At 38.6% G+C, this 12,082-nt stretch overlaps 1 protein-coding gene across 2 annotated transcripts in view; it reads right to left on the reverse strand.

Annotated features, from left to right (window-relative positions):
* Positions 1-12,082, reverse strand: part of GPC5 (glypican 5) — a 1,292,453-nt gene that overhangs the window by 850,034 nt on the left and 430,337 nt on the right. For both annotated transcript variants that reach the window (XM_014530085.1, XM_014530084.1), the window contains exon 6: positions 6,336-6,456. In XM_014530085.1, the coding sequence (XP_014385571.1) occupies positions 6,336-6,456 (121 nt within the window). The remainder of the gene's footprint in view (positions 1-6,335; positions 6,457-12,082) is intronic.

The raw sequence follows: 12,082 nt of genomic DNA on the forward strand, positions 1-12,082 counted from the left end.
CCCACCCTGATCCGGGACACCCTTCAGGGCAAACCAGCCGGCCCCCACCCATGCACCAGGCCTCTATCCTATATAATAAAAGGCTAATATGCAAACTGACCCTAACGGCAGAATGACTGGGAGTGACTGGTCATTATGACACAGACTGACCACCAGGGGGCAGACGCTCAATGCAGGAGCTGTCCCCTGGTGGTCAGTGAGTTCCACATGGAGGAGCTCTGCTCAGCCACAAGCCAGGCTGATGGCTGCCAGTACAGCGGTGGTGGTGGGAGCCTCTCCTGTCTTCTCAGCAGCGCTAAGGATGTCTGACTGCAGCTTAGGCCTGCTCCCTGCTGGCACGTGGACATCCCCCAAGGGCTCCCGGGCTGCCAGAGGTATGTCTGATTGCCAGCTTAGGCCCAATCCCCAGGAGAGCAAGCCTAAGCCAGCAGGTGGTCGTCCCCCAAGGGGTCCCAGACTGTGAAAGGGCACAGACCGGGCTGAGGGAACCCCCCCAAGTGCACAAATTTTTGTGCACCAGGCTTCTAGTCCATTATAATTGACTAGTTCTGCATCACTGTTATAAGCTATTAACAATAGAAAATATGTTTCTAAAATGTTTTATTGTAAGTAGTTTAATGGAAAAAAAACTTAAATAGCTTTCAGAATTCAGAAACTTTGAGATACTAACATCTTTTTGAAACCCTGTATCTTTTTTTAATATTATTAAACACTAACCTTATAACTACCCATTGAGATTCTCATCTCAGTCTATCATAGCTCTAAAGTTACTATTTTTCATATTGGTATCCTCGAACAGAATGAGAAATAAGAAATGCAATTTAGCAGTCTTTTCCTACATAAAATAAGTGTCTCAGATTTCTGCTTGAACCCAGTAGGCTGTGATTATTGAAATACATATTATAAAATGTCTCCATATTATGGTTTTAAATAAATGGTTATGATTATTGCTTTTACACTCATTTAAAAATCAAATTAGAAGACAGCTTTCTAAAGAAGTCTTAGTCTCCCTAGAAAAAAGAATATTGAACAGAAACTGATAATATTCTTATATGTGTCAAAATTGTTAGGATTGAAGAAATAAACTGTTACTTAAATCTATTACTTTTAACAACATTGCAACATTTATTGGTTTTGAAATAATATAATCATAGAAAATTGCTCTGATTTTATTTTTTTGTTTCATATTGAAAGTAGGCAAAGTAATTTCTAAGCAGTGGGTCATTATCATTTACAATTGCTCAGAGGTTAGGATTTTAACTGCTGATATATTTTTATTTGAAAAATAATAGATGTTATTTAATGCCTAAAGATAAATTGCTGCATAGCTGTGACTTTTTTGCTGACAACTTTGCCCTAAACAAACTTAGTTGTCATGAAAATACATTTCAAAATTAGTTTAATAGGAGTGAAAATCTGAATTAAAATGTTCATACATTCCCTCAGTCATGAACTAAGAGTAATCAAGGTTTATTTCCAATGTATAATCAAAGGGCAATTCAGTCTGATGCAAACATCTAAGACAGTTCATGTTAACCCTTTAGAAAATTCCTCACTGGCTATTGACTATACCATATTTATCACAGGTAATTTTGAAAGGTACAAGCATTGCCCACCTCAAGCCCAGGCTTTAGAATGCAGGAAGCAGCTGGAAACTATCTCTCCCAAATGTATACCTCCAGCTCTGTGGTCACCACTGAATTCTGGATGCCCCCTTCGGTGTCTAAAAGGCATCTCAAGTGTAACAGAACCATAATTTCTAATCAACCTCAATGAGCAAAACCCAGTCCTGCTCCACTCCCAAGATTTTTTTTTACTTACTGAAACAATTATCCCACCAGACCTAGATATTATTCTTATTCTTTCTATCACCTCAATTTCCAATTGATCACCATTTCTGGTAACTCCACTTTCCATTAAATCTAAACCTATCCACTGCTCATATTATCCACTCTTATTCTAACTTCAATCACCATGATCTGCTCGGATAACTTTCTTCTACTCTTGCTCTTTCAAGGTCCATTTTCCATAGTGAAGCCAAAATTATTTTTATAATACAGTAATTAACTTGTATCATCCTCTTTCCACAGTCTTTAATGGTTTCCCACCCAACTTAGTACAAAATCTAAACTCCCTGCCAGACTTCCTCAATCCAGTTTGCATTTGTCTTCTTCCTTCACTTAGTATGTTCCAGCCACATGCGTTTATTTGCTCTCGGAATGCAGTAAACCTATCTGTGCAGTAGGTCCTTTATTATTTCCTCTGCCCCAAACACAGTTCTCCCAGATTTCCCAGTGATTTCTTTCTTCCTCTCCTATGTTTCCTCATTCAGTATCAACCCAACCACCCCCCTTTGCTTGGCCTCCACTAGCACAGTCTTCTCAAGTACCTTTCCCCACTTCATCCCGTTTTGTTTCCTGTATATTTGTCAGCTGCATTTTTAGTTGGTGTTTGTTTAATTTTTCTTAGAATGCAAACCCATGAGACTAGGGTTGTGTCTGCTTTGTTTACCTCTTTCACCTCAGTGCCCTGTGCAGGACCAGGCCCACAGTGGGACCTCCATAAGTATTAGTTGAATATTTTGAATAAATGAGCTAATAAGACATTTAAAAAGTGGCATTTACAAAGTGAAACCCCTATCCACTTGTTTGGTGACTCTAATTGCAAAGGTTGCAGGGTAGCAAATGAGGTGCAGGTCAATGTCGGTCCAAGAAGAAAAGTATTTGGAGGCTAATGTATGAAGCCAATTTTTGCTAATAAACATGGCTGGCTTATTTCCATGTGCTTATATATGAAAAAAATAAAATAAACAAGAGGGACACTTGCTTATCCCTATGATGAGAGATGATATTTTCATGGTACACTTTAACAAATGCACTTAATATCCCTTACAATAAAATATAAACTCATTTTTTACCACAAACACAAGGAACCACCTAAGTCTGCAGATGACATCATGAAATATATTCCAACTTCTACTTCCTCCCTTGTCACACACTGACTCCCAATTAATAAATTCTCACTTATAGGACACAGTTTTCTGAGCCTTTTCACACCTGACACTGTGGTGAGTCCTTTTAACTATCCCTTAATATTGGCAGTCCAATAGCCACCCCTGCCAGGGGACACACATATGATCAGCAGTCAGAACTCTGGTAAAATCAAAAACATCTCTTCATCTCTAGGAGAGCTGGCTTAGGGAAGAACATGTTCTAAGACTTTAAGGTGAATATTTTAGTGATACCTGTACAAACTAGACTTCTTGCTATCTTCTGTAAAAATCTAAATTTCAATCAGATCATCCTAGTAGACTTTTAAAAGGTAGACTTCAAAGGTAGCATTTTATATGACATTTTCTTGTAGCCCTAGAATAAAGCTTAAGTATGAATAACTGGAGATCTTAACACTAATATTAAGATAAAAGAACGGGACTCAATTTAACACAGGAGCTTAAAAAATGAGATTGTTTCCCTTTGTCACCTTTACAAAGAGGTGGTTTTGAAATCTGTGAAACAAGAAGAGGAAAATGTTATGCTGAATGGGTCATACCAATGAACCCTTCTCCTGAGAGTTGTTATAAACCCTATCCTTTGGGTATCTACTTATTTCTTTGTGAATGTGTTTTCTTATATCATACACTCTCCCCTATAGCAACTCCATCATTATTACCTATAGCAGGGCATTCCATCTGTTCTTATCATGTCATATGTTCCATAAAGTAGTTGGGATGCACACCACCTGACACATATATTTCTGTATTTATAAACTATGTGCATGTGCTATTGCACTGTTACACATTTAATACCCATTCCTACAACCAAAAAAAAAATGAAGTTAACAGAATGATATAGAATACACACACTACACAAAAAGTTCTATCTTTCCCTCCAGACCTCCTGTGGATCAGCTTGTGCACTCTCTGGGGAATGCTTACCCCACTGTAGAGACTACTGTGAATTTACTGTGTCTCATTGAGAGGAGCAGATTATATTCAGCTCTTCTGATTTTATGATGAATTGTGCATTAGAGTGTTTGAATAAGCTTGATCTACATACCATATTATATTGCATGATGCCATGGGGTGCCCCCTAGACCAAGGCATTTCTTCCTTCAGCTCAGATAATACTGTTGGCTGCTGATGACTCAGAACTGAGTTAATACTACCACCATCCACCCAGTAGCCCTTACCCAATGAAGGTTCAAGTGGGGGGATAAAGACACAACTCCTTGTCTCAATTCAGGACAATCTGAAAGGGCCCTTCCAGTTCCAGAGTTCCTACTGGATTCAGATGAGGCTTCTGTTACAGATACAGTACAGTTACTTGCTCCCTCTGCACAGTCCTACTTCCTCCAGTCCCTCACATATTGCAAAGGTACTCTGCCATAGATCTCCTGTATGCAAATCTATGTTCTATGTTCCAGAGCCCCTTCCTGGGGAACCCCAACAATGACACATAGATTTAGAAATCTAGTTTGCTTATATGTCAAGTTCCAAATAGATTGTTTATTGAGCCACTAAGAAACTCAAGAATTAATGCAATATTCTAAGTTTTCTTAAACCCTCATTCATTTCTTACTGAGTCAAAATTAATTTTAACTGGACTCTGTTTTTCTCATTATGGGAAGCAAGGTTTCAAAAATTTGGCAAGAAGAATGAACTCCCTCCTCCTGAGTTCCTGAGTAATATTCCCTGATGGACTTAATGTCATTGCTGCTGAGGGCAGCAGGCCTTCTCCAGACTGACCTCAGCCATTCTGGCTCAGTTTCTGGTCAAGCTCCTACTCTTCACTCTGGCCCCTCCTTCACTATCACTTGAGCTCCTGACCCAATCCCAAGATTACTCATTTCCAAGAAATGTCTCAGCACTTGGCCCACTGGAAGTGTAAGGCACCTACCAACTTGCCTTACTTTGGACATTTGTCTCTGAGAGAACTGGTTTAATTCACTAGAGGCCTTGAGGTTTGACTCACTAGTAGTTGTGACATCATTTGCTCTTACATTTTTCTCAAAGGAAGTTATTTTTGGTTCTGCCTCCCATGGGAGAGGTCTATTTTTCTAATGTAACATTCATAAAATAAACAAAGTAGCCATTATTATTGACACCTGGATGGTAGAAATCCATGGTTTTGGACACAGGCCACCATGCCCTACTTATATAAACTTTGTTCAAGATACAGAGACTCTCATAAAAATAAGGTTATAAGAACTGGCTCCACATAAATTTAAATTTTGCAGAACAATCATGAGAAACATACCAGTGACTCTAGAATACTTTAATATCAATAAAAACTCCGTATTATGTTTAAGTATAGTTTCAGATATATAATAATATAATGCTAGAAGTATCAACTGTACATACACAGTTTTGCTTAGAAAAATGTGCATATATAAATTGTTATATGAAGACCAATAACTAAAAAATAGTCCTTTTCACCTGAAACCCCAATAGATGTAGAATGAAGGGTAGTCTTTATAGCATGTAACATAATATTTATTTCTGACTGATAGAGTAGTTCAATGAAATATTATTTAGATATATATTGTGCCATATATTGTTCACATGCAGTATTGTTCATTAGGTTGAATAACATTATTAAGTATAAAACAAGTATTTCATAAACAATTAGAATATGCAATAACATATTAAAGGTTATACAGAAAATAAGTACAAGAAATGCATATTTTTTCATTTATGACAACTTTTGCTGAAAATGTGGCAAAAAGCCTTAATAGAAAGGCTCAGAGACTTACCTGGAAGGAGAGGTTGGCATCTCCCATGCTCTGCTATGTGTTTTCTTTAAAGTCAGTTGTTCTAGTGTCAAAGCTTATTATTGGAGATGAAGCTCATCCTGAAAGTCTCCTTATTTATTAGAATACAGTGGGGCCTTGACTTACGAGTGTCCTGACTAACGAGTTTTTCGAGATACGAGCCGTCTCTCGGCCGATTCTTTGCTTTGAGTTGTGAGCTAAAATTCGGGTTACGAGCCAGCTTCAGATACCCCACCGCTAGTTGGCACAGCGAATGTCACAGTGAACGTCACAACATCAGCCCAGCATCACGTGTCTCACTCGTTCACTTTAAGATTTGACATACGAGTAATTTGAGTTACGAGCTCCGTCACAGAACGAATTAAACTCGTAAGTCAAGGCCCACCCATTAAAATATTGTAGCACATTGACTTTATATGAAAAACCACTCAACCAAATATTTCTAAACCAATACTCAATTGTAGGTAGGATTATCAGATAGGATTAACAAGTTTATCACATGCAATGGAAAGCAACCACTTATTATTTACCACTGAGAATACCAATAAGAGAGGACCAGAACTTACCTGAATAACATGCTTCAGTTTATCAATAATCTGATTGATCACAGGATCAGTTCCCTTGACTTTGACTTCAGGATTCCCAGACTGGGCTTTGATTCCATTTCCAACCACACGCTGAGTATAACTAACAAAGTGAACAGCGAAAGATATATGGCTTAGTAACCTGGTCAGAGTATTATCTGCTACAACTATTTGAACAGATTTGAGTTCAGAATATCACTCCTTTGAGAGTATACAACAATGTATATTTTTCTTGGAACAGAACCTGGTAGAGATTGCAGTGCTTTTCCTGGAAGAATGTTTAGCATGGAAATGTAAATTATTTTAATGCGTTACCCTCAAAGGACACAACCAAAAATTAATTGTGTTTTTTAATATTACTTACCAATATGCTAGAAAAAGTTAATATACATTTCACCTTGTTACCAATTCTTGCTTACTTACACTATGTCTGAATCCATGTTATCTGGGTCAATTTACTTCATTTTACACAGTATATGAAAAGTCCCAATAATTTTTTTACATATTACACTACAAATGAACTATAAATGTATATCAATTGCATAAGTGAAAATCACAATTATTATAAGTAAACAAATAATACAGGCACACTGTTTTGCAAAAAGAGAAAGTGCAATCTGCTTTTACCAAGGTTCACCTAATGGTGAACTACAAGAGTCTAGCCAATCATCTATAACAATAAAAGCATAATATGCTAATTGGACCGGACATCCTTCCAGACAATCTTCCTGACTAAGCTGGGGCTGCGAGGGAAGCCTGGGTCCTGGGTGCCTGCCGGCGGCTGGAGAGAAGCCCAGGTCCTGGGTGCCAGTGGCCAGAGGGAAGCCCAGGTCCCAGGTGCCAGAGGGAAGCCAGTGCCAGCAGCTGGGGGAAGGAAGGCCTACTCTTGCTTGAATTTCATGCATCGGGCCTCTAGTGTTGTATAAAAAGCGATTGCACAAGCAGCGAAATTCATGGCAAGTCACTACCTCTCCAAAATGACAATCACATAATTTAAATCAGGTATTCATACAAATATTTAAACTCATCAGTCACAAAAATGTATTAAGTGCCTCCTACAATATTCAAATCCTGTACTAGGTGACTGGGATCATAAGAAGGTATAAGACTCAATGCTTGTCTCACAATGCTGATTATCTCTCTGGGAATATAACGTATCAATTAACTTGTTCATTCATACATGCATTCATTACATTTTACTATATTTTAAAAATACCTACTAGTAAAAGGTGAAAGATTTATGTGATCTGAAGAGAAACCAGAGTCCATCAGCAGATGATTGGATTAGAGAAACTGTGGTACATCTATACAATGGAATACTATGCTGCGGTAAAAAAGAAAGAATTCTTACCATTTGCAACAGCATGGATGGAGCTGGAGAGCATTATGCTAAGTGAAATAAGCCAGTCAGAGAAAGATATCACATGATCTCACTCATTTGTGGAATATAATGAACATAAACTGATGAACAAAAACAGATCCAGAGACAGAGAAGCATCGATCAGACCATCAAACCTCAGAAGGAAGGTAGGGGAGGGTGGAGTTAAGGGGCAGAGATCAACCAAAGGACTTGTAAGCATGCATATAAACCTATCCAATGGACACAGACACCAGGGGGGTAAGGGAATGAGTGCAGGTGGGGGTGGGGGGCAATGGGGAGATAAGGACACATATGTAATACCGTAATCAATAAAGAAGAAAAAATAGAATGAGGAAAGAAAAATACCTACTAGATTCCAGCAGTGTAATCATTCTTACTTTCCTGACAGTGTGGTGCAGTATAAGGACAAGAGAACAGTTATAGTGCAACATGAGGAATGACTGAGATGCTCAGTACGACAGGGGGAAAGCTGGAAGGAACAGCATATATCAAGTGACACTTAGGGATAACACAGCTAGCAGACATTGAGCATATGGAGACGTCTATTTGGACTAAGATGATGTGGGGAAGAACTAAAGAAGTTGTAACTTGAGGTGGCCCTCAAAATATTATGGTAAGAATAGGTCTTAGATGGTGTGGTTAATGCAGACTTCAGTGCAAAGGAAGACATCCCAGTAGAGGAGATGAGAAAGGCACATGACTAATGCACAAAGGAAAGAATAAGTAGGCTTCTACTTAAGGGAGAGTAAAATGAGCAAAAGAAGGAGATTGGAGGTCATGCCCTAAAGAGTCCATCCTCTATGTTTAAGATTCTCTTCTGGATAAATTTGCTTACATTCAAGTATCATAATAAAGTGGCCTCACAGACTTTTCAACATTTTCACATGATTTTTACTGTAATTTTTCTTTCCTCCATTTGCAATTTATTCACATATGCCCTCTGAATTTTCTAATGCCATGAAAATTCTTTAAAGAGATAAAAGGAGTTTCCACTGTTGAGAAAATGGCCTTACAAAAGGAGTTTCAAAAGGAGTTTTTCCCATGATTATGCACACCCAATGACCAATTTTAAAAAGTGGATCAAACAATTCCTAATTATGTCCTTCTAATGATGATAAATGATGAAATTCTTTGATATTATCAATTGGACATAACAAACATAATTCTATTAATACGTCTTTGTATTTTTAATTTGTTTATCCTCGCCCAAGGATATGTTTATTGATGAGAGAGAGAGAGAGAGAGAGAGAGAGAGAGAGAGATGGCTGCCTCCCATATGTGCCCCAACCGGGAATTGAAACCACAATCATTTGGTGTACAAGACAAAGCTCCAACCAACTGAACCACCTAACCAGGGCAGGTCTTTTTATTTTTAAAACAATTAAACCCATTATTTATGCAGAAATACAGGGATTAGAGTTTGGTATTCCACTATGCATTAGGGACTTGGCAATAAATAGGGAAATAAAAAAAGGGAAATAATTATTCATATGATATAAATGTGTAATAATATTCTTAGTTAGGAAAAATGAAGAAAACTGTAAACAACAGGCTTTTCAACACCTCTGTCAAATATTTCAAGCAGATTGAACATGTGTCTCCTTTATTAATTCAGTGATTATTAATAATGATGAATAATATGAATAAATAAATTTATAAATAAATATTGATTCAGATATTGTTTTAATTACTTTCTTGGGAGTTTTCCAATTCATCTTCATGATAATCATTTGTTGTGACCATGAGAATGTGCCTCAAGACCTCTAAGTACAGGATGTTTAATTGCCTAAAGAGCACCTGCTGTTTTCTTCTGAAATCCATTTCTCCAACTGCCCCAACCAATGACAGAGTGCAGCAGGGATTCTAAAGCAGTTCCATCACTGAAAGACACAGGCCTCCTCTGATGGCCAGCTTTGGCTCAGGATTCCCTAAAGCTCTCGCTATCCCTTCCTTAGACTGAGCAACATGCTGAAGACTTCCACTCGACCTTGTCCTCCACTCCCTTCACTGTGGGTCACTCTTGCGTCTCGACCAACAGCTAGGTCTTCCAGACTTACTGTTTTTGTTTTTTTCCTCATTTTTTCTCAGAAACTTTTCCCTTAATAAAATCCTCTTGTGTTTAATCTCTTCTTGGCATCTGCTTCCTGGAGGACCCAAACTAATACAACAGATAATATAGGTTCTATAATTATTCCCATCCTACAGGTCTGAGATCTGAAGAGGTTACTAGCAAGTACCTTTTGCAAGGCAACACTGTTGGTCAAGTGTGCAGCAAGGATATGAACCCAGTAAATGTGAGCTCCAAAATGCAATCACTCAAATAATTAGTAATAAAAATTCCTGAACCCAACTAATATAAATTAGAGATACAATTATCTTGCTGCAAAACATTGTTGTTGCTGTTTATTATTAGTAGTATATTATTATTATCATTATTATTATTACTATTTTCATTTTGCTGTAACTATTTTTTTAAAGGTGTCCCTGATTCTAATTAAGAAGAAAGATGCTATTTTCTTCAAAAATCTCCTCAACGAACAGTTGTATATTACTAGCTAAAGAGTGAAATGACAGTTTCTGGCAGGGTGAAAAGAAACTAACAGACTGCAAGTTTGCCAGAACTTTTTTCTATGTTTCTCTAGAAACACAGACGTAATACAAGCAATAGAAACTGAGATTCATCTCTTAATTTTAAATAAACGATTATTGGTTCACATCTTGGTTTATTAGGCCACGGAAGTAACTTTTTAACATGCAGAAATGTTGTTTCACATTAATGTGAAGAATTGCTCATTTTTCATTCTTAAATATCATAGTTAATAACATGGAAATGTAAAATTGATCAGAATTACAATTGATCAAGAATCCCTTTCCAAGCTAGTATATTATTGAATAAGTCAGGATCATTAATCTTATGTATCATTTAAATAAGGAAAAGTAATTCAAAAAAGAGCATTTAAGATACTTCAAGTAAAATATAATTTAATAAAACTAGTTATTCTTTTCTACTTTTGTAAGGTTAAGAACCATAATGGAATAGTGATAAACACCAGAGTGACATAAATGAAAAAAAAAAAAACAGTTGTGGAGGCATTGGGACCTTCTCTCTTTGGGCCAGTTGGCCCACTGCCTACAGCCCCTCCCGATGGCTGTCTCACCCCCCCCACCCCAATTGGGAGCAGGGCCTGCTGGCCAATCACCCATGGCCCCTCCCCACACCCAGCTCGACCCTGATCGGGCCCCAATCAGGGCTAGCCAGCCAGCCAACCTCCCACCATCTCCTCCTCCCAACAGGCCCTGCCCCAATCTGCAGATTGGGGCTGGGCCAGCCAGACCCCACCCGTGCATGAATTTGTGCACTGGGCCTCTAGTATTTATATAATAATATACCATATAGTAATGAGAATGAATGAATGAATTACTAAAAATCTTATAAGCTAAACATTGAATGAAAGAAGGAAGATATGGAACACACTCTATGACTCCATTTATAAGAAGTGTTAAAAGCTAATCAATGATATTTCAAATCACCATAAGTGTTATTCTAGGAGAGAGTGTTTAGAAGGTTGAAGGGGGTTTCTGGGATTTCAGTAATATGTTTCTTGATTTGAGTCCTATCTAAACAAAAGTGTTCATTTTATGCTTTTTTAAAAAGATGGAACTGTATATTTAAGATTTGGATACTTTATGGTATGCATGTATTTTCAACTTAAATAAAACATTGAAAACTTGTGCTATTTTTCTTAATATGTACACAACATGCAAATTTTCATCGAACCATCCTATATAATAAAAGGGTAATATGGAAATTGACCCTAACAGCAGAACGACTGGGAATGACACACACTGACCACCAGGGGGCAGATGCTCAATGCAGGAGCTGCCCCCTGGTGGTCAGTGTGCTCCCACAGGGGGAACTCTGCTCAGCCACAAGCCAGGCTGATGGCTGCCAGCACAGCAGTGGTGGCGGGAGCCTCTCCCGCGCAGCGCTAAGGGTGTCTGACTGCACCAGCTTAGGCCTCCCCGCTGGCAAGTGGTCATCCCCTGAGGGCTCCCAGGCTGCCAGAGGGATGTCTGACTGCCAGCTTAGGCCTGATCCTCCGGGGAGTGGGCCTAAGCCAGCAGGTGGACATCCCCTGAGGGGTCCCAGACTGCGAGAGGGCACAGGCTGGGCTGAGGGACCCCGTCCGAGTGCACAAATTTTTGTGCTCGGGGCCTCTCGTCCTATCTAATAAAAAAGAAACATGGTAGTTAGCCGTACGGCCGCTACCCTTCCCATTGGCTAATCACTGAGATATGCAAATTAACTGCCAGCTAAGATGGCGGCCGGCAGCCAGGCAGCTGACGC

The sequence above is a fragment of the Myotis brandtii genome, unplaced genomic scaffold (assembly GCF_000412655.1).
Source record: "Myotis brandtii unplaced genomic scaffold, ASM41265v1 scaffold71, whole genome shotgun sequence".
Taxonomy (NCBI): domain Eukaryota; kingdom Metazoa; phylum Chordata; class Mammalia; order Chiroptera; family Vespertilionidae; genus Myotis; species Myotis brandtii.